Genomic DNA, 26,173 nt, shown 5'->3' with positions numbered 1-26,173 from the left:
AAGGACGCCCAAACAGGAAAACCCACCAACTTCCTCAGCAGGCCAGACCGTCAACAGCAAAAGCTGACTTTCCTCAGCCACAGCAAGGATGGGTTACAAATGGGCACTGCTGTCTTCCTTTGTTGGTGTCAACCTAAATAGGCCAGGAGTGTCCCAACCCACGTGCTGTGGCAGATCTATGACAGTCCCCTCCACCTTTGAGAACCCATTAACGCTGCTACTGACCAGCTCTCATCATTCTCTTGCATAACACGTTCATTAACGTGACTGTCTACTGTAGCCTATATAATGACCGAGTTCTCCTCCACACGTCCTCGTTTGGCCTCCTCGTATTCCAGCACGTTGATTATGCCCCTTTTAGCACATGCCTTTCCTTTTCCTCACAGGGAAACACCCCTCCAACCCAAACACACACAATCTCTTTTCTGCAGACATGCCTAAATCCCTGGACTATATCACAGCGGTATTCTTTTTCCAAAAAAAATCACCTGGAAAACACAGCTTTGCCTGTTCTTAGTGTTCTCCAGAATCCACACTAAACCACCCTATCACTAATGGGCTCTCCAACTGAATGGGGATTCCCAAACGTGGCATATTACCTGGTAAAGATTTTTAAAGCCCCACCAAACATCATGCCACAAAATCAAGAGAATACTTTTAAGAAACTGAAGCTCACGGGTACCTGGGTAGCTCAGTCAGTTAAGCATCTGGCTCTGGATTTCGGCTCAGGTCATGATCTCACAGTTCATGAGTTCGAGCCCCGCATCAGGCTCCATGCTGATAGCGTGGATCCTGCGTGGGATTCTCTTTCTCCCTGCCCCTCCTCCGTTCACACACACTCACTCTCTCCCTCTCTCAAAATAAATAAACTTCGAAAAAAGAAAAAAAAAAAAAAAAAAAAGCCCTGAAGCTGAGCCTGAAGACAAACACATTTTTAGAAACAGCATTCCATTTCTGGTCTTACAGCGCGCTGCGTGCTGGTACCAGATTCACCAATGACCGTCCACCTCCAGCACCACATCCTAATCCCAGCCTCGTGGGCGTCCCAACTCCATCACCTCCACACGAAGCTCTTTAAGCAAGACACATGCTTCTCATCTCCACACCCAGAAGTGCTGTATACAGGACAGAATGGTCAAAAAAATGGAAGTAAGGAGCAAGATCAAGGGGCGCCTAGGTGGCCCAGTCAGCTGAGCATCCAACCTCAGCTCAGGTCATGCATCGTCTCACAGCTCGTGAGTTCAAGCCCCACACGGGGCTCATTGCTGTCAGTGCAGAGCCCGCTTCAGATCCTCTGTCCTTCTCTCTCTTTGCCCCTCGTCTGCTTGTGCTCTCTCTCAAAAACAAATGTTAAAAAAAAAAAAAAACAGAGTCTTTAAAATAAAAAGGGAGAAAGATCATGATTTTAGTTCTATACTGTTTCGTCTGCTTGGAATTCAAGTCACATGTCTTGGGACGGTGGCAACACTGAGTAACCACGAACTACACGGAACTTACCTAGGGATACAGGCTAGATACGAAATCAGTCTCCTGAGGTCCTCCTGTCGTATTCTATCATGATTGCTGCGGGCTGGAAACGTTAAAATGGGACCTCCACGTTTATCTCTGCCACCTGAAAAACAAACATTTGGAGCACACTTAGACAGAAACAGAGAGGACAGGACTCTTCATGCCACCGGAGGTCCATCGTCATCACCGAACCACTCATGCAACGCTGTCCCTCCACCAACTGCATGGCCAGGAAGGACAGAGCAAAAGGCAAGAGCCCTTGCTTTGGCGGAGACGTGGATGGGCTACTTCATCCGCTCCCAGGATTCTGAAGAAGAACATGTCTGAGTGCGGCCTGTCACCTGGGAAGCCATCACAGAAGTCTTTGTCTTCCTGCGTGCTTCCTGCTTTCTTTAACTTTACGTCTGCAGGGAACACATTTCCACACATATGTGCTTCATTCACCTTAAACCAGCGCCTCCCCACACCTCACCTCTTGTTCTCTTCCAAGCTGCCCCCATCCTGCCCTCCCCAGCATGCTAAGCTCTCAACCAAACTGGGTTGTAGGTCTTGCAAGAAAGAGACAGAATGGTCTCCAAACGTTATCCTGGATGATGACTTTCTATAATCTGGGATCTAGGGCATCTTCCCCGTTCAGGGCAGTACCTGACCCCAGCAGTCAAGCTTCACCAACCTCTCACACAAAGCCACACACACACACACACACACACACACACACACACGCACACACACACAGAGATTGATTGGCATTTGAGAATGTTACAACAGAACTAAGTTACCTTAAGGTGTTTAGAAAAATTATGTCACATACTAAGTACAAACCTCAGGTGACAGGCAGGTGTGGCCCTCATTAACACACTGAAAATCCTAATGAAGTCTGTTGGTATCACTCAACATTTTTGGTGAAATTTCTAGATATATTTTATTACTTCTCTCACTGTTTTCACAAATTACAACAGAGAAGGAAAATCTAGCCTTCCCAAGCAGATCCTTCCTTAGTTTTACAGCTCTGGTCATCTATCGGTCTTCAGAGGAATGGCAGTAAGATCTCAAAATTCAAGTCACAACATGAAACTCTTAATTATTTTCTCATCTTATTTACTTCATCAGCAGAGGTAAAATTAAAAAGCAAGCAAACAAACACTAACAACAGAAAGCCAGATTCTTTCTCTTTAGAAAAGCCAAAGAAGTGTTCAGCACAAGATGTTGGAATTTTAAAAACACATTTCACCAATTTGGGTACCATTTCCTAGAATGATTAATAGTGCCTCTCGACAATAATGAAACTCAATTCTGATTCTGAACACTTAAAATGATCCACATGTACTATTTGGTCATGCAATCCAGAAAAGTGTTGTTATTTACAAATCTAGTAATTCAAGTATTAAATGGGAACAATACTAAATCATAGCCACTGATACATGCTACATATGGATTCCAGTCCTTAACATACGGGCTCGGATTTCAACATCATGACGACCGCATTAAGAGGTTTTATTATTCCAGCTTTATAATTAAAGATACTAAGGCTTCAATAAGGATGGGGGGAGGGGTGCTGGCTGGCTCAGTCAGAAGTGCCCAGAACTCCTGGTCTAGGGGTCATGAGTTTGAGTCCCATATTTAGTGTAGAGATTACTTAAAATAAACAAGTGAAATTAAAAAAAAAAAAAAAAAAAAAAAAAAAGACAAGGGGGCTATGCCATATGGTCACATCTGGGTACTTTGCCCTGACAAGAGCTTACAAAATTTTTCACACTAGTAGCTTTAATTCTCTCTAAAGTAGCAAAAATGTGCAGAAGGACAACTGTATGATGGTTCCTAAGCTTCTTTAGGAACAAAAGGTACTATTAAAAGTAAGAAGCAGTACTGTTATAAATGCCAGAATGTCATCACCAAGTAACCTTCTGAAATATCAGACAGTATTTTTAGGGTAATACTAATGAGGGCCAATGGTATTTTGGGGGATTACCACTTATCCCCAGGATAAGACAGGCAACAACTTCAGTATTTTTTTTTCTTTTTTTTTTGGTCTCCCAACATCTTTGATATTTTTCAAAAGAGAATCAATCTCCTTGGTCAAAAATACTGCAGATCCACATACAGAAATTTGAGTTCTTAAAAATGTACTAGGATATTTGGCTGAAAACACTCACCCCACTTTCGGTAAAGAGAATAGCATCTAACATCTTCCTGGACCAACATTCTGAACTTTTTAAATGCAAAACAATATTTGATTCAGCAGAGAGACTAGATGACCGTGACCCATGATCAACTCCTCCCTCTGGGTCATCGTATCTCACAAAGCAAGCAAGGCCATACGCGCCACCATGGGCGCCAAAAGTTGAACCCAAAACCGCCCATCAAAGACACTCATGTGGGAAAGTGCCATTCTGCTCATCGAGACGTAAATGCCAAGTGTGAGGAGTCCTGACCACCTCTGTTCTGCTTCACCTGTCATCCAGATTCCCCCCAAGCTGGCAGCACTAAGGAAGAGTCCCCTGAGACTCGCCAGCAAGCTCATCCCCCAACTAGGCTCTCACTTGTGTCCTAAAAAAAAACCTTATTTACACCCAAACTTGAACTTTAAGAGGAAAAAAAAATACTTTATCTTTTTCCTTTTCCCATAACAGAGCTTCAGAAAACTCACCAGGATAGTTTTAAAACTTCAACAAAAGTCACTTATGAAGTAAAAACCACATATTCTCTATTTAAGTAATAATTGTTTTCACCTGCTAACCTCCCTGCATCGGGGTGCATCTTCCAATCTGTGGCATGTCAGCGACAGGCAGATGTCAATCACCCATCTGCTGACCACACCCCCTCCCAAGAAGTTAAAAAAAAAAAAAATCTTAGAACCCATGAAACACAGTATCAAAGAAGCACCGTGAGCCTCTAACGGGCTTAAAATCATTGCCACATACGCCTGTTTGGATTATACTCCCCAAGATTTAACCTGGTGCCAGTGTCACAAATGCAGAAGATACACCACAAGAACACTGTCTGGGTTATGAAGCAGAATTACAACTTTAAAGTTCTTGTTCCTGAACTAGTAACAAGAATGATGCTCTAACTCAGCAAAGCTTCACTTACCGGATGTACGAGTGTGTATCTGACGTTGACCTGCAGCCTCAGGGACAGGCAGGTGGGACACGTCAGTCCTAGTTTATAGACGGGAAACGCAGTGCCTTAGTTTCTACAGGGAAAAGCAAAGGGCAGGAAATCCATTTCCTGCACGATTTCCTGCAGGTACCAATGTCCAGGATGTCTAAGAATGAATGGTTAACAGTCCCTGGATTGCTACATGTCTATAACCAAAAACGAACAGCTTGTTAAGGATTGCCTATCCAAATGCTGTGTTAATTTAAAAAAAAAAAAAAAAACAAAACAAAAAAACACAATAAGAAAGAAAAAGAAAGTATAGTTTTTGTTCCTAATGACACTGTTGTATGTTTAATTCCTACAAAAACTGTCCTTCCTCTCCCCGTTCTCCATTTTATTTCTGTAAGGCACCTCTCACCTTGTGATAAGCTATGGGGTTTACACAGTCTTTTTGTTTGTCTGTGTCGCTGACTAAATGGAAGCTCTATGGAGGCAGGTGTTGTTTGTTCACTCACTGACATCAGTATATACTTTCAAGGCCGAGGAAGACACTGGAACAAAAAGTACACTCGATAAATCAGTACTTGCGGAATGAATGGATTCTACACGAAGTGAATTAAAAATACCTACTGTCGGATATCAGGAAGTTAAAAACAGATGTGCCTAATAAACATTCCTATAGAAACACAGATGCTAAGGTTCCTGTCCACATGGGAAAGAAGGCTGAGGAAGTCCGGCATTATAGCTTCAGTGTCTGTGTGACACTTCCTGAAACCCAGAGACACTTATTTTCTTGTCTAAAAGGTGACACTCCAGGGGACATGGGCTCTGGAGCAGCGTGGCCCAGAACGACCACAAAAGCAGCTGGATTCAGAGTTGCCTCTTCTTCTTTACATCAATTAGGAACTCACCTTTCATCCAGTTAGAATAAACTTCTCTTGTAAGGAAGGCATACTTACTTTGAGGAGTATCATGTAAATCTCAGTGAATCAACTATATTTCTCTCTGTATGGTCCTTATTTGAATTTCTGGATTACAGCCCCAGTGAAAAGGATTCTTTACACCCCCATCCCCCAAGGAGCAGGCTAACTCACAGCAGATCACGAAAAGCAGATTTTACAAAGGAAAGCTCTGAAAAGGCATGATTTGTGAGAAATTGTGGCTCCCATGAATTAAGTCTGCCATCAACTAACCAAACTCTGTCACGAGGGGTCCACTGCCCCCCACCTCGCTCTAGGAGCAGCCAAGGCCCACAGTGGCTCCACAGCCCCCTACGTTCACATGCTTGCCTCCTGCAGCCAAGTCCTGACAACTAGGAACCGGTTTACAGAGTATTTCAAAGGAAGACTCTACAGGGACTCTGGATGCAGCACTTGGAAAGCCTCTGGCAATACCCAGCCCTCTGGTCTGTCATTATGGCTTCGGACTGTGCCAGATGCTAACGGAATACCCAAGATGGACGGGAGGTACCCCCTTCCCTTTCCAGAAAATGTAGAACTCTGCAAAACTGAACCAAGAGGAACAGTGGTGAGTAGTCCAACAGGAACAGAAAACCTCTGGCCAATCAAATCCTACTCTCACTTGCAAAGGTGAATGATGTTCACCTTGCCATCCCCAGAACAATTTCTTCCAAAAAAACAACCCTAACGTCTATCAGCAGGCAACAGACTGAACCAAGTATGGTCAGACACACAACAACAGAGTTCATACAACTGTAAAAGGGTGTGGCACCTCTGTACTAAGTCTCTCTTCTCCAGACCACTGGTTCAGTGAAACAGCAAGCAGAAAAAATGGTGCATGGCTACATTACTACTTCCCTCCGGGAGGGGAGGGAAGAACAGACGGAGAGAAAGAAGTGCTCTTATTTTACAAGGGTAAGGAAAAAAAACAAAAACAAAAACTAAAGAAAACAAAAACAAAAACAGGTTTCCTCTGGTGGAGGGAAGGTACAGTAGAAAAGGCAGGGAGAGAAACATTTCTCTGTACTTTAACTTTTTTTAGATTTTAAGACTGGAATGATGTGCACATTGAAGCAAGACGGGGTGGTTGTTTTTTTAAGCTTTAAAAATGTAAAATGAAATGAAACAAATGATCTGGAGTTTCAAGTTGGCAGTAACTTGCCACACAGAGACAATCCCATATTCTACCAGCTTTCATGACACAGTAGCAGGACTGTATGTTCCCAGGGGTATATACCCTTAGGACAATAAAACAAGAACAGAAGTATCAAATTACATTCAGGGTCTCATAGTGTAGCAGTAACATCGGCATTACAATGTAAACACGCAATTATGTTGATGAGAGCAGGCACTGAGATTTTCACTATAAAGAAAAGGAGACACAAATGTAAAATCAAAGAAACATATGATACCTGTAACCCTAAATTTGGATTAGAAACTTTAGTATAAAGTCATGACATCTTTTCTTATTAAGAAAATATACATATACACACAATATATATACACATATTGCCTGGATGTGTCCACGGGGGGAGCAGAGATAGTAACCCACTCAACCCGGAGATTATGACCCACGCCAAAGTTGGACGTTCAACCAACAGAGCCACCTAGGTGCCCCAGAGAAGAGAAAAATTTAACTTCATAAGAGATGAAAAAAACTGTAATTGAAACACATCAAATATTAAAAATCACAGTTTTTTTTTTTATCAGTCTGAAATGACTAACGGTCATTTTACATTCGTCTGAAAACTGGTAAGAATCAATCATTTTTCGTGCCTCTTGTATTAACTGTGTTCTCAGGGTAACCAAGAAACTGATGAAGGGACACTTCTCTTGTAGAATATCCAAACCGATAAAGAACAAAGGATGTGGGGTGCCTGGGTGGCTCTGTCAGTTAAGCACCCAACTCACAATTTTGGCTCAGGTCACAATCTTGTGGTCATTAAGATTGTGCCCTGAGTCGGGCTCCACACTGAGTGTAGAGCCTGCTTAGGATTCTCTCTCTTCCTCTCCCTCGGCCCCTCCCCTGCTTATAGGTGCCCGAATGCACTCTCTCTCTCTCTCTCTCTCTCAAAAAAAAAAAAAAAAAAAAAAAAGGATGCAATTAGAATGTCACCATTTTGCATTACATAATGAACTGTAATAAAATACCAGATTCTAAACCATGATCATCAATGAATGCTTAACATCAAAGAAAAAGAAACAGCCAACCCCCACCCCACCCTGCACCGCACACAAATACAACTCCCAGTAGGACTACCCACCACCACCCAGTAAGGATTCTTGATTTTTGCCTTCTTCCTGCAAAATCTAAGCTAGGTCTGATCAAGCCTCAAGACCCAGCTCCTAGTTTACAGGAAAGACAGGGGAAGGAGAACATAGTAACTGACCACCCACAGGTGCAACCAGCAAAAGCTACAATGTAGGGAACTCTACAGGAAAACACCATTTCCTCACCTAATAATTAACACAGGGGATAAGATAAATACAAGGATAAGGAGTAAGAACCTATAGATTGAGAGAAACAGTCCGAAGAACCAATTGCAATGTATATCCTGTAAAACAAATTGTGAGACAAGCAAGGATATTTGAATATTGCCTGGCCTCTTTTTATATTAAAGAATTACTGCCCATTTTTTAAAGCCGTTAATCGTACTGAGGTTTTTTTTAAAGGAATATAGATGAGTGACCCATGGATTCATGGAAATTCATTATACTACTCTCTCTCCTTTTGGATGCTGAAATGTTTTATGATAAAAAGGGGAAAAAAGTGTTCTTAACTCTGGTGGTGGTCAGTGAATTCTTTTGAGGTCCAAACCCCAATGGCATAGGAATCACATTAGTGGTTGAGTATACATACACATGGTATATATTATATATTAACATATACATTAAATAAAATGTTAAATATAAACTATAAAACACTTCTTTTATTGCCCCTACTTCTGACCTGAAGCATGAAATCAGGTTTGTCATCTAACCTCATTTAACACACCGTCTGCAGGAGCTGGTAAGTACTTTGCTGTCTTACGTACGTGCAGTGAGGGCTGCTTTTTACAGTAGCTGGCGAGGAGACTGAGGATCAGAAATATTCAAGTTCAAAGAATCCCTACTGGGTTTTTGGGTTTTGTTTGTTTGTTTTTCTTAGAGATTTTGACCTCATAAGTAACTCACAGAATCACTGATCTTTTGGCCTGCTTTTTCAAAGCCCTGGTTATTCCATTTAGATTTAATTTACTAAAAACTACTCATATGGAGAGCTTTTACAAATGCACCACAATAAATGTCCCCTAATACTTTTAAAAATAGGATCAGAGCAAGAAGTAGACTGGCAGTTGGGAGCCCAGCAGTAGAGGAAATGGGGACAGGTAGGCGCTCTTTCGGAGGTAATCAAAGTGTTCCGGGATTAGACCATGGTGATGGTTTCACAACCCTGTGAATACCTAAAATCCACCAAATCATATACATTTAAAGGACAGGTTTTATGGTATGTGGATTATATCTCAATAAAACAGATTTTACTAAACAGGATTAGAGGTATAAATTTTTCAGAAGCTTACTCCTGCATTGTCAACCTTTCAGATAAAAAAAAATCACCATGCAAAAGTAACAAATTTGTTTTTAAGTTAGTGCTTCTTTTCCATTTTTCCTTCCTAAGCAAAATAACAGCAAGCCTAAGAAAATCAGCAAATGATATCATGCTAACATAACTCGCCAATTCTGGTTATAAAGTAGGAAATACTCTACAATTGTGGTGGCACCCACCAATCATTTCCCTGACACAGCTGGTGACTACCATCTCTAATATTTTTAAAGTTCTGTACTAGTTTGCTACAGTGAACTTCCCTCCCCACTAAAAAGACCCAATTTTAATTAACCCTGAAGAATTTAAGGTTTGAGTAGTCAGGATAAACTCTGAAAGACAAATGACTTTATTCCTTCAATTAGTTTAAAGGGAAATAGTTTCAGCTTTGATAGTAACTTAGATAAAAACAACAACAACAACAACAACAACATCAAATGAGGGGTACCTAAGTGGCTTAGTCGGTTAAGCATCTGACTTTGATCTAGCTCAGGTCATGATCTCATCGTTTGTGGGATCAAGCCTCACAATGGGCTCTGCACTGATAGCGTGGAGCCTGTTTGGGATTCTCCTTCTCTCTCCCTCTCTCTCCCTCTCTCTCCACACCTGCCCCACCCCCTGCTTGTTCTCCATCTCTCAAAATAAATAAAGCCTTAAAAAAAAAGTAACATCAAATGAGATATTCTGTATTAAGAGCCTAATAAGGAATGAGTATAAATAAAAATCAGCAACCCTAGCCTCCCGTTCTTTACGTGCCTGTCTCCAGGAGCTTAACCAAAGAATCAAGCTCTCTCACCACAGATCAACTTTAAAAATAAAGAACTGAGGAACATGTGGAGCTGGCTTTGAGCCTTCTTACCGATGCCTCTATTATTTATAAGCAGAGGCTTCTCATTATATTAACTTTAAAATCCATCTGTAAGCTACAGAATCAGGAATTGACAAACTGCGGCATGGGTCCACATTATGCAGTTTGTCGGTAAATGATTAGGAAAGAGCAAAGGGTACTTTAAAAACTTGGTGTATTATAAGCAAGGAGAGGTTTCTTTACTTTTGTTTTGTTTTCTCTTGTAGCATATATTTTCAACTAGCTAAAGCGTCTTTCTTTTCACAAACTTCTATCAACCTTCCAAATGCATTCTGAATTAGATTCACTTCAGCCAAATCATCAAAGAGTGTTTACGAGGTGCCAGGAAACACCACTGGCCATAAAGGTGTGATTAGTAACAGCACCACAGGGAGCTGCACCCTAAATATAGACCAGTCCCACATGCCAAAAGGACACACCTAACACATAATAGCAGCTGGCAGCGTTATACATTTAAAATAAAATGTGTTCAAAAGGAGACTCAGATCAGCGTATCATGCCTGTTTGAGAAAGATAAAAAATTATCAGGGGAAACACATACAGGAAGACTGTCTAAAAGCACATGGCACTCCACACATTTACCTCCTGCTGTAACAGAGCAGAAAAATCTGAAAACCTTGGTTTTGCAACAAATGAACTTGTGTCAAAAAGGTCAAGTCCCCAATGGCTCTTCTGTTCGTGTAGGAGGGAGCCCCCAAAGAGACAGCCCAAAAAAGCCCTACAGCTGACTCCCTATGTGTGGAGGAAGTCAGATGCCCCAAAGCCTGAGAGACAGATCTAGACTGTCACCACAATGCAGGGGGCCAGGCACCCCCAACCCCAGCACAAGTATTACAGGTAAGTGGAGGACCAGGTTGGTAGAGATCACTGGGGCTTTGATGGTCCACAACATGGGCTCTAAGAACCCCAGGACTAGGGGACAAAAAAAAAAACACAAGGTAAGAATTCAGGACACATCCAAATAAGGTCATATTCCCATCACTTTCTGGGAGACGATGGACTTCTAAACAATCAGTTGTTTTACTTAACTGAATAAGTGAAAAACAACCAAATGTTTGCTGAATAAAAGACACAAACATATTTTAATCACCAATGCTATTTGACTTATAGTGTGTGCCTACAAGCTAAAAGAAAATGCTCTTGGCACTAACTTCTCAGGAAAATACTACAAGAACAAAGCAGTTAAAAATCCACTGGAACATCAGCACTTCCATGCATGTGGCAGGGGCGTTAGTTTAGGATTTCAGACTCTGATAGTGTATCAGAAGCAGTCAAAAGGAACAGTAACACAGATCAGAAAGTTCAACTTTACCTGAAAGGTATGCAACTTTTTCCTTTAAAATTGGCAAAACATCCATAGCTTTCATTTCATCGTTTTTTCGAAACCCTGAAATACATAAGGAGAAAATCAAATTACTAGGTTGCTTGAGTGACATTTCATTTCTTACCCATTCTATCCTATCCAAATATAGCAGCTTTATTCACACCCATTAAATCAACTTTAGAAATATCATTTGAAAGGATCTGAATTCTATGAAGGAAAGACTCTGATCACAGAATTATCTTCTATTTTAATGGCAAATAACGATTTGCACACAGACCGGGAGGATCCCGTACCAAACAGGCTCCAGGGTCATTTGTAGCAATAAAGATCTGGTCCCAAAAAAAACACAGGATATGAAACCAGTCCGGATGATTTCAAAAATCTTCACTTGAATCCTGTAGATTAATGTAAACATTGGCAAATAAAACAATATCACGTTTTAAACACTGCAGCTGGTGCACACTAAAGCCTGTAGGGGGAGCTCAAAGTCTCCTCCTATCAGAACCCACAGAGGTTAAAAATAAACAGTGGCAAGGAGAAGAGCAGGAATTATAAATAGCTGGGGACTGGCCACAGCTCCCTCTAGGCTCTATCCTTCCAGGCTTTCTGGGTCATGCCCCCCCTGGAGGAATGTCACTGGCTACTGGGGTAAAATGGCCCAATGCCACCTGTAAACGCCCTCTTCTCTGTGTGAACCAACTCTCCCCATGCCCAATATTGCAGAAGGCAAGTGGAGATATCATGGAAAAGAAGCACACAGCAAGCAATTTAGGCCAAGCCAACATCCATCTGAGCAAAAGGAATTCATGCAGCCCAATGTGTCTGGCCCAGCTCACTAGGGCAAATGCCCAAATGGGAGTCTGGGGCAAAAATGTTCATTCCCATAATAATGCCTCAGGATAGTTCCCCTGGAGGTCTCTAACAGAGGAAATCTAGGTTCAGGATGCTGGCCATCCTCATCAAAACCAGTAGCTATCATTTCTGGCTGAGCAGTCTCTAGGAAAAATAAAAGACCACTGGCCCATCGCTATTTTCCTGCTTGTTTTTGCCACAGTAGTACAAGGAACGCTCCAGAACGGCAGCTTGGTAACACAACACAAGATGCAGACCTGGGATGAGAGCAAGGGAAGCACTCGCTGAATGAACAGGGCCTCCACCGTGGCAGGTCTGAACAGCCCCTGTGGGACCAGCCCTGCCACAGAGGAAAGCTGTACAACTCAACCGTCTCAAGGCCCTGCAGGGTGCCCAAGAGCAGGAGACCCACCTGGAAAGAAAGGAATGGCACGGGGAGCATCTGACCGGGGCTTTTAGCCTGAGGACAGGGCCCAGGCTAAGCCACGTGGAGCTGCTAACACCAGAATCAGGACACAGGTCAGGGCAACCCCAGTAGCTGGGGAGAAGCTGCGGAAAGGAGCAGGGGAGCCCCAAGTTCTGGGTATCATTTTGGCCCAAATTTCTGGCTCTCCCCTGAGCCTCGCTTGTCCAGGGAAAGCTCTCGGCTGAAGATAAAGTATGTGACTGAGACTCAGGTCGCAGACCCCTGCAGAGGAGGCGGATTCGAAGCTTGAGTCCAGCCAAATTTGCAGCCTGACAACCCAAGCAAACAGTATCAAAGTCAGCACTTTGGGCAAGAATAGAACAGAATCCAGCAGCTGCGATATATCATTCACAGAAGCAACGAATGGCTAAATTAATGGTGTAATTTGATTAAGTAAATCTCTCCTGCCCGTGGAATACTTGTATACTAAGAACCCAATTTAACAGGATTAAGCACGATACTGACAATCACCAGAGACTGCACAAAGACAGCAACAAACACATCGCGATGAGGACCCCAAGGTCCAGGAGACACAGCGGCGTTTCCGCTCTGGTCATGAAAAGGCTCAACACAGAACCCATGCCCCCACGTCATCAGGCCACTTTGCTTTCCAATATACCAGGCTCCGTGCTGGCAAACCACCAAGCTTTTTTGAAAACAGTGGCTATTTATAAACGGCAAAATAAGAGCCAAGAGTTCTGCAATTTCATCCTTAAGGTCCCTTCAAAGCTCTTGAATGGAGGCAATCTAGTCTCAGCAACTCACTGCTGTCATTGGGTAATTCACAGGACCCATCGACAAAGACAGATTACATCTCAAGTCCATCTGGCGTGGACGGAGACGTCAGTCAGGCAAACACAAAGAGCAATTAGGTGCCACAGTGGCTCTCCAGAAGACAAGTTTATAAATACCTATAGCAAGGCATAGTATGCAAAGTCCCGTTAGCAGCACAAAGTGCTATGGGCCCCGGACAAATGAGGAGGCAGCACATCCAAGGACAGAAACAGGAAGAAGGAGTAAGCCCCAGCTGCAGATCTCAATCTACAAGGATCTGAAAAGAAGATCCCCCTTCTATCGCTACCAGATAAGAAAACACGTGCTTTCCACCATTCCACTGCCTCTCCCCCCGCCCCACCCCCCGAAGCCCTGGCAGCAGAGCCCTCGGAGAGGGACCACGGCGACTGCTGTCCTGGATCCCCATGCTATGGGAACAGGAGCCCCACTTGAGGGTCCAGCCCCTCTCACACAACCCTCACCAAGCATCCTAACCCCAGTGCCGCACCTCACAGGAGAGCCGAGGAACTTACATAATTCCAAGGCGTTCTTAACAATTCCTGCCGACTCTGAAACAAGCTGTTTATTACTACCCTTTATGGAGTGAATGATGGAAGTCAGAGCTGCTGCGTTCCAGGCCACCCCACAGAAGGACAGCATGCTGACATGAAAACAAGGTGAACTGAACAAAACTTCACGACGCAGATCTCGATTTCCTACGACCCACTGGAAACCACAGACTCACTCCCGTGTTTTAGTTTCTAAAAACTAGTCTTATGCCTCTCAGTTTCTGAATCTCTGCCCTAAGTTAAGATTCACAGTCTTCAGTGGAAGAGGAAAGGCACTAGGAGCTAACCCGGTGCTGAAGTATGTTTACTACCATGGTGACAGACATGCACATCCAAACATTCAGTACAACAGAAATTCTTCATGGTTTTACCACAATATTCTTGTTGAAGAGGTCACAGAAAAAGAGATGTTATCTCAAAGTCAAATTAGAAGTCAAATCAAAACTTCTAAAATAGAAAATTTTTAAAAAACAAATATAAAACTAACGACACAAAGAAATGGAGTTTGTAACTAGTATGGCTTTCACCTAAGTGTCATCGTTAATCTTGTTGCCATTGTTTTTGTAATCTTTATTTATTTTTTTGAGAGAGAGAGAGAGAGAGAGAGAGTGAGTGAGTGAGTTGGGGGAGGGGCAGAGAGAGAGGGAGACACAGAATCCGAAATAGGCTCCAGGCTCTGAGCTGTCAGCACAAAGCCCGACAGGGGGCTCGAACTCACAAATGGTGAAACCACGACCTGAGCGGAAGTCGGACGCTTAACCGACTGAGCCACCCAGGCGCCCCATTTTTAAAAACACACCCAGTAGGCAAAAGGCTGAGGAAGCATGTACGCACACCATAAAGCCAGATTAAATATATCATGTAACTTTTCACAAGAAAGGAAGAACTCAGCCATGAAATATCCTTTAGATCAAAAAGGCAGATTCTGTTCCATGCCCCGAAGAGCTATTTATGAAAACAGAGTATGCAACTATTAAAAAACAAAATTTCCAAATACATGGCTTCTGTGCTACTCCAGTGATTCTAGATTACGCTGCAGATACGACAACTCCTACCGTGTTCCTTCTTTGTACAGTAAAGGACCTAGCTGTGGCTTCTCAACTTTCAAATCAAGAGGATATGCTCCCTGACTATCCCTATAAGCTCATACTCTCCCTCCCGTGCTCATGGACAGGGAAAACAATGACAAATGCCACCTTGGAGGGATGCTTCTGAGGTCTCAGACCATATCTGTGTGTCACAGACCAGAAGTCAGCAGCAGTTTTACTTCTAAGTGCCACCAAGGGAGTTTGAAAATGCCACGAACAGGTGAAAGGGGGAGCCACAGAGAGACTTTCGGTAAAATTTAGAAGAAAACCAGAGCAGTTTGACTGAATACCTCATGACATTTAAAAAAAAAAAAAAAAGCAGCTTGAAAAGTGATAAAGAGGTAAATAAGTGGCCAAAGTCAGGGGACATTTAGTTATATCCATCTCTTAAAATTACATACTTTTTAAATTACACACAGTCTATTTTAAATTTTTTTTTTTTTTTAACATTTATTTATTTTTGAGACAGAGAGAGACAGAGCATGAACAGGGGAGGGGCAGAGAGAGAGGGAGACACAGAATCCGAAACAGGCTCCAGGCTCTGAGCTGTCAGCACAGAGCCCGATGCGGGGCTCGAACTCACAGACCGTGAGATCATGACCTGAGCCGAAGTCGGGCGCTTAACCGACCAAGCCACCCAGGCGCCCCACACAGTCTATTTTAAAGAGTGCAGAAAGGGGTGCCTGGGTGGCTCAGTCGGTCGGGCGTCCGACTTCGGCTCAGGTCATGATCTCACAGTTCGTGGGTTCGGGCCCTGCATTGGGCTCTGTGCTGACAGCTCGGAGCCCGGAGCCTGCTTCGGATTCTGTGTCTCCCCCTCCCTCTGCCCCTCTGACCAATACTCTGTCTCAAAAATAAATAAACATTATAAAAGGACGGAAGGGACGGAGGGAGGGCAGAAAGACAGAGTAGATTCTTGTTACAAATGAGTTTCCCTATCTGAGACAAAAAGAAGCGAATGTGGATTTTAATCAACCGCTAGCCTCAGGAGACAGTGACCACAGCATAAGGATACAGTCAGTCAAGGCTCGTTTGTCGGTGCAGAGGCGGCTTCCCAGGGGAGCCCTACAAGGCACGCAACCAGCACTCTGCTGAACCAGGTCTTTCGGAATGTTCACATGATAACATCTGCCATTGCTCTAAGATCTTGATATTAATATTTGCTGAATGATACGGAGGAGAAAGGAGTGTGGGTTAAGAATCAGATGTTACTGTGTGTTAACACAAACATGCAGTCGGTGCTTGATAATTTTCTTTGCTCTTCCCCGGTTCAACACAAACAATGCCTTTTCCTTAAACAACTAAATTTGAATATTTGGAGGATCTAATACATTCACTTAAAAACATCTCAGGGCACCTGGCTGGCTCAGTTGGAAGAGCATGCAACTCTTGATCTTGGACTTGTAGGTCTGAGCCCCTCACTGGGTGTACACTTAACTTAAATATCTTTTGGAAGCGAAGAAGAATCTATCTCAACCCCAAGGTTCACATGTTACTTGCCAAAATTGCTTCTGTCGTCACCTTTTAAATTGCTATTTGGTTCGGAGCCTGTCAATCTGGGGTGCATTTCAAACCCCTGTCCCACAACAATCGTATTGCATTATGTTACCCATAGAGAGGACACTTTTTCTCACTCTTCCTCTAAATCGGCCTGCTAGCTAGAGAACGGTTTTGTTTTGCTCCCTACTGTATACCAGATGCCCAAGACAGGACCTCGCACAGGGCAGGGTGGTCAACAGACGCCGGCTTGCCCGCTGGCTGAACGCACGAAGGAAGGAATGAATTCTTCAGCTTCTTGCCCTTGAGCCCCTCCTCAAGCACCCCAATGTGCCTCAGCCCCTTCTATTTTAGGTTTATGAAACAGAAGCTCAGCGTTTGCAAAGAGCCACTCCTACAGTGTGTGTTATACTGGCAACAAGGAAAATTAACCTCTCTGTCCTGAGAGGAAATACTGTGCAAGTTAGCATTCGACGATGCAAAACCGTTTCGTTGAATCAATGGTCTGAAACTTCAACTGTCTACACCCCACTGGCCAAACCAATTTCTCATTTTTCACCCTGAGCAGGTGCTGTGCTGGTGGTGTTGACAGATGCCTTTTGGAGTGGATCACTGCCGACCACACACTCGTGCGGTCCCTTCTCGAAGTCAGGTTTAAAAACCACCACCACCACCACCGCCACCCCGAGTTCTCTTACTTAAAAAGATTAAAAACAAAAACAAAAAACAAAAAAAAAAACCCCGACATCATGAAAATGTTTTCACAAGGGGCAAAAAGGTTTTATACAGCACATTATCCCAACAGTCCTTTTTATAGAAGAGTCAAAAAATTAAGACGAAATAAATCAAATGAGGTCAAAAACAAACCAACACTAAACTTTCTCAACTAAGGCACAGGGTGACTTTTTAAAAATCCCCTTTTTCTCCCAGGACTGCCGGCAGATACTAGTCATTTGGAATTTTATGTAATCTTCAAATGAAACCAGTCAGAAAATGTTTTGAGGTAAAAACAGCGTTAGAAGAAACCATGGTTATCTCTTGATCATCTGGGCTTGTTCTGAACGATCTGCCTCACCTCCTGCGCTGGGATTTGTCTCTAAAAGACAATCCACCAGACAAACTGTGCTCTTCGTCCATTTTCAAAGGTCTCATTTGCCCGTCAGCGATACTACTCTAGTATTCCATGGGGAGATCGAAAGTGGAAGCAACTGAAAAATAAAATCCTACACCTTCGGAAACACAGGTTGCAGCAGTAATAAAAAGCTGTCAACAAGGAAAGCAGCATTTGCAAACAACAACAAAAAGGAACACTGAAGAGTAAGCTGGAGGGCTACTATCACTACCGAGTCTTGCTGGTAATTACCTCATTTTACTCAGGAGTTAACTTTGGGGAAACGCGCGCGCGCGCGCGCGCCCCTGAACACAAAGAGCAGGATGAGCCGCCGCTGCGCCAACGGCGCCGCGCATGCGCAGAGGGAGGTGACGTCACCCCTTCCAGGCCGGCCGCAGTTCAGACTCCCTCACCTTTCTCTGCAGTGCCTGCAGGTTTAGTCACAGATCACAGGGAGCGGCGGTGCGTGGCGCGCAGTGTTTGCGCTATCAAGGGTTTTAGTTAGGCAAGCAATTACACGACTGTTGTGTAGGAAGGCAGCATTTTTAATTAGCCTAGATCCTCTGAAAATCCTGAGGGGGAAAGATAGCAAGATGAGAGACCAAATGATACAAATGTCACTTTTACTAAGATATAAAAACATCAAGATATAACGTAAGGCTTATATTTTTATGTAAACGTGTATAATCCACAGATATAAAATGTTTATAAAACCCACGTAAAATGAATTAAGTACTTATATCAAGAATACGGGCATGTTCACAGACCCCCCCCCCCCCACAGGAATGCAGATGGGGTTTCATAGCGCAGTATTATAATTTTTACTCATAACCTTTATGGTTATAATAACTGTCAGATTGGCTGATTTATTCCTTCATATAATTTTAGAAGCAATAGCCTGTAACATCATACCTTTAAGGAAGAAAAAGCAGTATAAGTTTGATTGATTCAAGGAAGTTAAGGGCGTTTCAACTGAAAATAGCTCTGGCTTTTTAATGTCTTGAGCACAAAACACAGAGGTCAAACCAAAATCACCAAACACCATAACAAAAAATATTTTTTAAACTATTACATATATTTTAATGTAAATGAAATAATGAATTTTTAATATTTGATTATTTAATTATGCATTAGCTATGCATTAGAAATTTATTTGTTTATTTATTTAATAGAACACACTTTATTCATAAATAAGTTTGCATGAAATCAAAAGCAGGGGCAACCTCTTTTTGGAAAAGGGAATATAAGAAGGCAACATGTCATTTATTTTATATATATATTCTGTCTCAGTCTGTGGGTTGCTTTCATCTTTTCAGTCTCCTAATGGAGTCTTTTGATAAAGACGAGCTCTAAAAAAAGAATTTCCAAGTTATTATTCTGTATGTTCAGTGCTTTCGTGTTCTGTTAAGAAACAGTTGCCTACTACAAGTTCATGTAGATATTTCCCTATGTTTTCTTCTAAAGATTTTTTTCTTTTTTTTCTCAATTTCATTTTTTATTTTTTAAAATTTACATCCAAATTAGTTAGCGTATAGTGAAACAATGATTTCAGGAGTAGATTCCTTAATGTCCCTTACCCATTTAGCCCATCCCCCCTCCCACAACCCCACATTAGAAATTAATTTAAAAACAGAACAGACCCCAGGGGTGCCTGGGTGGTTCATTGGTTCAGCGTCCAATTCTTGATCTCAGTTCAAGTCACAATCTCTCAGTTCATGGGGTTGAGCCCCACATCGGGCTCTGTGCTGATAGCACAGAACCTGCTTGGGATTCTCTCTCTCCCTCTCTTTCTTCCCCTCCCTGGCTCGCTCACTCTTGCTCGCTCTCTCTCTCTCTCTCTCAAAAATAAATAAAAACAATAAGAACAGAACAGACTATGAAAGGGAATATTTCATAGTGAAATAGTAGTGTTATAAAAGGGGATTCTATGTTCTTACAATCTCATAAACCAGAAAGAACCAAGTGCCCAGATGTGCTGTTCATCTTTATCTCCCCAAGGACCAGCCAGGGCTAAACACAGGGAAAACCTTATGCCTCATGTTTGCCTAATGCCAAAGCAAAGAACACATACATCTGTCTGTGCCTGTGCAGCAGACGCCTCTGGGGAAAGCTCCCACCCTGCACTCTGGGACTCCAGTCACCCATCCTAAGCCACGTATATACACACATATATACATACTTATGTGCCTACTTGCGGTTCTGTGATGCTGACCTACCCCAAAGAAGATTTGCTTTACATAAAGCAGCAGCCTCTCAGGAAAGCTATTTAGAAACTTCGTTTATATCATACGAACCACAGAGACACAACTGATAAAATTTGATCACTGTTATCAAATGATTTGATTTCTATCAAATCATCCAAGATTGACTGCTACGAGAAACTACTGCTTAATCATTACAGCAAACATTTCTTACATGTTAGCACCTTTGCCCTCTACCAGAAGAAAAAAGAACAACACCCTTAATGCCTTCACATTTTTTTTTACGCAGATCAAAATCATTCCTGTAAAAAAAGGCTTTGCAAAAATAAAGCTATAATGTAATTCTACTTCTTTTCCTTTATGGGCATATCTTTTTATTATTATAAGGAATAAAGGTGCCATTACAGAGATGTAATATAAATTAGCGATATTAAAACTTCGTTCAGCATCCACTGATTTACCCTGTTTGGGGAGGAGCATGGGGGGACTTACCCATAGGCTGCAAGCCATCATCCCTTGTGGCACTCACTCAGTCTGACTGGGAAAGCAAGACGTGGGTGTCTGGTTCTGGGTGCGGACACTTGTTACGGAAACCCAGGGCCAGAGGGGTCAGAATAGGAGACGCAGGATGTGTGGGGTGGAGACGGTTACGGTGGGTCTTGATGGCCATGCAAGAGACTCCCATCACTGGCACACAAAGGTGTGAAGAAAAAGGGGGCGCCTGCCTGCCTACGGTACAGCCATCTCCACCTGTGCTCACCGGTCTCTGCAAATCTGCTCCCCACTGTGTAGGTCCCAGCATGATACCTGGCCCCACAAGCCACCTCTCCAACAGCCAAACCAGGAACCCGGGCTTCCCCCTGCACTCTTGTGGGCTCCATGCTAGGGGACCCCGTCTCCCTGCCCCACTGGCCGGCATCTCCCTCATGTAGACTGCTCCCTTTGATCCATTCTGCTACTCTTCCCTAACGCACGCCTCATCATTCTACTTCCCTAAAATTCATCAATGGCTCCTCAGAGCCCTCAAAGTTCATGACCCGAGCCTGCTGACCTCTGCAGCCTCACTACCTCCCCACCCGTGACCCTCTCCCTCGTCTACTCCACGAGTTCTAACCACCCGCAGGTAACACACACCCCTGCTCACCACTGAGCTCCCACAAGGACTCAAGCCTCGCCTCCCTCCCCACATGCAAGCCCACACATTCTTCACCCTCCTGATGCCCCCTTGAAGGCTCAGACCTGACCCACCCCTTCTGTGAAGTCTTGCTGTGTCCCCACTGCTGGATCCGATCCCCCCCCCCCCATCCTGCATTCCCACTGCACTCCAACCACAGTGCTTAGTAACTATCTAAGAAATGCCTGCCCACGCCCTGCCCCCACCCCCATCAGAAGGCAAGCTCCTGAAGGGCAAGGAAAGGACTGCCTCTCACCTTCCAGCTGGGTTGTGGCTGCAGCAGTGCCCCAGCAACTGGAAGAGCCTCACGCCTAGTTAGCTCAACCCTGAGGTTCGAGATGCTTCACACCGTTGGCAATTTTCAGCGGCAGTATACAATTGGGAGTTCTGAGCAAAGTGGCCATCTCATCACACACAGCAACAGGTCTAAAGCAGTCAGCGTGCCGCCCACGCTCACGCCGAGGAAGCCAAGGTGACTGCACTTGCTTGTCTAACATATTCAGTGACTAGTACATAAAATTACATTTATGTATTCTTGGTCTGTATTTTAAAGTAGGGAAAGTTTTACTACGGGATATTTACAGCGTAATTAAAATGGTATTCTCTACCCTGGCCGTCAAAAATGTCACTAATTATAAAAAGCTTCCCTGGTGATTTGGGAAAAGGGCATTCAGTGGCTTTCGGTTCTACCTCCTCAACAACCAAAAGAATGCAGGCCTTCAGGGAAGCACAGGCCTCGGAGCCCTGCCTCTTTGGAGGGGTCCTGTCTTCACCCAAGAATTGCAAGTCACGCCAAATTACTTTCCTCATGAGATTTTATAAACAGAGTAGGCAGGAGGGAACCAGGAAACCAAATAACTGCCATACAACTCAAAATTAAACACCTTTCTTTCTGTATTGTTGTCTTCAGGCCCTCAGTACCAGAGGGCCAAGCAAGTTCAGCCTGAGGCAGCTTAACTGAATACTCACGTGGCAACGTCTTTTGCCACATTAATTACACACAAGTTAAGCCTCTGAAGTGTCATGTATCACAAATAGTAACATCCCAGAACACCTGCGTTGTGCCACTGACATCTTTCCTTGTTACTGACCATGAGCATGAAGGAAACAGAAAACACACCAAGCGGATACGCACAGGCGAACCTTTCTAGCTGGTCTATAAATTGAAGAAAAAGGGACAGAATCCCTATCAATGAATCAAGATTTGGGTTTCAAATCTGGTGTGTTTCAGCTTCTCTCCGTATCAATACCCCCCAACCCAGCCTTCCTTCTGTCCGCCCTGTGATGATAAGGCTCCGCCTGGGAATATTTCCTCCTGCCCAGATAGATAAGAAAGGATGGATCCACCGGGTAGACGCTGAAACCACAATCCTCACCCAGGGCTCTTACTGCAGGCTCACCAGCAAGTGTTTATCAATCCCTTCTCCCTTCAAGACACTGCTTGATTAGTTTTCCAACCGTGGAGAAAAAGTAAACCACAGCTGAGTGTCTTAATAAGCTATCAGTTAACTTGACTGAGCATGGATTATATTCAAATAGAAATACTGTATTTAGGGACATTAAAGTCAACACACACATACACAAAATATCAAAGTATATTCGGCAAAGACATTGTATGTCCATTTCTCTTCAGTTAATTCACTTACCCTTATATTAATGTATTCCCCAAGGCAAATGCCACAAAGAAACAATTTTTAACCGAAGGACTGAAAAGTTATTTCCATTTGGTTTTAATTCCAACATAAACTCACTAGAGAGATAAATCTTTAATAACATCAAAGAATTTGGCAGAACTTTCTACCAGCCAGTCCTCTGATGAAGCTTAGAATTGTGTTTTTAACCCCTTGGCATTCACAGAGGACATATTTACACACAGTGTTCTCTTAAGTCCTGGAGATTCTCCTCCTAAATGGTTAAGTTCTGATTTTAAGAAGCTTATAACCTAAAACAAAATAAAACACACATTGATACGAACAGTAGCCTTAACGATGTGTGAGCAACAAGAAAAGCCTGATGGACGAGGGGCACCCGGGTGGCTCGGTCACGCGAGTGTCCAACTCCTGATTTCAGCTCAGGTCATGATCTCATGATTTGTGAGATGGAGCCCCGTGTCGTGCTCTGCACTGATAGCACAAAGCCTGCTTGGGAGTCTCTCTCTCCTTCTATCTCTGCCCCTCCCCTCTGTGCACACATGTGTGCGCATTCTCTCTGAAAATAAATAAAACTTTAAAAAAGAGAGAGAGAGAAAAAGCCTATGGAGACGGACAAACATCTTGCAAACACCCGTTACTGTTAGTTTGAAGAGAGAGGTAGATACTACTGAGATTAGACAAACCCACCTAACAGGTTACTTTTGTTACTGAAATTTTGTATCAATCACTGGCACTAAAAACTAAGTCCTTGACATTAAAAAAGGGTGTTCCGGGCCATTCTGAAAGGGTTAGAAACCCTTGCTATAGAGATTAAAACCACAAAGCACAGGAGTGAATGATACAGATAACACGTTTGAAGACTGACACGGTGAGGTTTGAATCATTAGAAACCCACTGGACAGCTTACACACCACTGCTTTGCCCAAGTTGTCCATTTCCCTCCTCTGCTCTGACAACTGCTTCATCCCTCTACCAACGTATCAGAAATATATCCGAAATATACTGTGATACATCTGGTGCTTGAGGACACAAATGGGACCGAGCTAAGTCGTGTCCTTAGAGGTCTACTGAGCAACGAGGGACAGAGAGCCTGGAACAGTAGAAGAACCCTCTGGGAAGCAATTCTGTCACCACTAAGGACAACTCCAAACAAACAAAAAAACTGGCACTTTGTAACTAGTTTTCAGGCTGAATTTCCAGTACAACCTAAAGTTTGAGTTTTTCTTCCTGATCCTTCTATTTGCCGTAACAAAATGTGGTGGCTCAACAAGTACGTTAGCCCTGAGGCCATGCTGCCGAGAACAGGGCCAGGCCAACTCTGGTCACAGATAATGTGACCCGGTTTTACAATTACACCATCTCAGACAACCTCAGCCTGTAGGACTCACAGGCTTTTAAGGCTCAAGTGCCTTCTTTTCCTCATGTTAATTCAGGTGTCGATGTCCTGACTTAACCCTCATTTCCAAGCATAGGGGGAAACAAACATTCTAGTGGAAAGGTCCCTACATTTTACCTTCCTAGTGGATTCCTAGTAAGAAACTGAAGGAACTACCAAGAGCCGAGAAAAGGAATAGCCTCTGCTAATATAAAAAACGCAAAGTGAAAGTCATTTCCACTCTCTAACTGCCTCTCCCCCCACTTCAAATCCCCCCAGCGTGTAGGTACAAAAGAAGATTTCTTAAATCTCTGGTTTAAAATGTGTTCATTAAAGCAAATAACTTAGATATACTGATGGGAAAACGGATGTTGACATAAAAATGGATTTAATGTGGATCAACTCCACTTGTATTTTTACACATATTCACTGATGAAGAGAAAAAGGTGCAAATTCACGAGGTGGAGGACGGGTCTGAGGGGCGGGTGTGAACCCTCATGCAAGGAGTGCAGGGCAGCCTGTCGGAAGGAAGGAAGGAAGTCACCGTCGGGCACCCAGCACATCTGAGGACAGTACCAGCCCCTGCTTAGTGGCAGCTCCCCCTCTCTCATTCACTGCAAATGGAGGCGGGAACTCAGAAAGCAGAAGCCAGCCCAGGCTCAATGTGTCCCAAGCGCTCCTGCAGGGCTGGGACCCTCACAGAAGGTGAGGAAGCCCCACCTGTGTGACATAACTGGTCACCCCCCCCCCATCCACCCCCCCGGGACGGGGCTGAAGTGCAAGGGCGGAACCAGTGGCATCACTGGTCCTGTGGGCTGAGCCACAGGACCTCCTCCCCCTGCTATGGGGTCCCTGGTAGACAACCTGCTGGACAGGGGGCGATCTCACCTCAAGGGTTTCCTCTTTGGACTTGGCCTGCAGGGCCCCCTCGGAGAGGGGTAAGCCCCACACGCACATGCCTTGTAGGCTGGGGAATCCGCTTTTCCTTTTTCGGTCCCCGGACTGCTACGTTCCTGACAGACACACAAGTCAGTGGGTATTCCCAGGGCACGTGTTTTCCAAAGCAACTCGGTACAGAAACGCACATGGCGATGCCAGAAGGACACGTAAGCACCATAAGGTTGAGCGGTCCTCGTCGCCCCGCCCCCGCACCTGCGGGGCCTCCGCAGTACTCTGCACAGCGCCCGGAGTAAGTCTGCTGCCCAGGTGCTCAGGGCCCAGGACAGGATGGCACAGGGCCAGACACAAAGGGCACGGAGGGGAGTCCGCCCCCACGGGCACCGCATTTCACGGACGTCACCTGAAAGCGACAGAGCCACTACCGAAAACAAAACTGCCAAGGTACTAACGTGTCGCTATGGACCCAAGGCTGGAGCCCGGCTGCCTGGTCTGCCGACCCACGGCGGGACCCGGTGGATGCACACTCAGTCCCTCCGCGCCTTTGTTTCCTCATCTGCAAAACGGGATCCCGGTGACGCCACCTCACAGAACCCATGGACGGCGCCTAGAACACTATGAGGACCGTGGACATGTGGGGAGATCGCTTACTGTCCCAGGTACACGTCTGGGCAGTGCTTTAAATCAGTGGATTTGGGGAAATTCTGCCCATCACTGCATTTCATAAGGAGATGCACCTTTACTCAAAAACCAAAAGAATAGGACTAAGAGGTCCGGTTATCGTCAAAAGTCACCAAAAGAAACCACTTATTTGTAAACGTCAACAGTCACAACAGATTAACCTTGGCAATTCCATCCTCGGGGACTGACTACGAACAACTGAAGTAACCGTAAGGGGATTCAAAAGTCAGAAGGCTCTTGGGTCTGAGAGCTGTGAGCTCACCCGGACCCCACCCGGACCGCCCCACCGCACCTGAGCATTCCCAGGGGCCTGCTAAGCCCGTTCCCACCTTTGGGAAGGGGCAAATCAGAATACAAATAGAAATGAAAACATTTGAGCCAAAAGAGTCACCTGAAGGGAACACCGCTTTGTAAGGCATCACCTCCCCTGCTAAAATGGCAGCAACAAAAACTTTGACAACCCCAGAAGTGCTCCTCCTTTGTGACACCCCCTC

The 26,173-nt window shown here is 44.2% G+C and overlaps 1 protein-coding gene across 3 annotated transcripts in view; it reads right to left on the bottom strand.

Moving 5' to 3' along the window:
- The window catches only part of TRIO (trio Rho guanine nucleotide exchange factor), a 355,586-nt gene that overhangs the window by 221,204 nt on the left and 108,209 nt on the right, over positions 1-26,173 (bottom strand). For all 3 annotated transcript variants that reach the window (XR_013554624.2, XM_060634370.3, XM_060634366.3), the window contains exons 2-3: positions 11,331-11,405; positions 1,498-1,612 (exon numbers count right to left, since the gene is read on the bottom strand). Coding sequence is in view for 2 of the 3 variants with exons in the window: in XM_060634370.3 (XP_060490353.1) it covers positions 1,498-1,612; positions 11,331-11,405 (190 nt within the window). In the remaining variant the exon portion in view is untranslated. The remainder of the gene's footprint in view (positions 1-1,497; positions 1,613-11,330; positions 11,406-26,173) is intronic.

Source organism: Panthera onca, chromosome A1 (assembly GCF_046562875.1).
Source record: "Panthera onca isolate mPanOnc1 chromosome A1, mPanOnc1 haplotype 2, whole genome shotgun sequence".
NCBI lineage: Eukaryota > Metazoa > Chordata > Mammalia > Carnivora > Felidae > Panthera > Panthera onca.
This window is presented reverse-complemented; position numbering and strand designations above follow the sequence as displayed.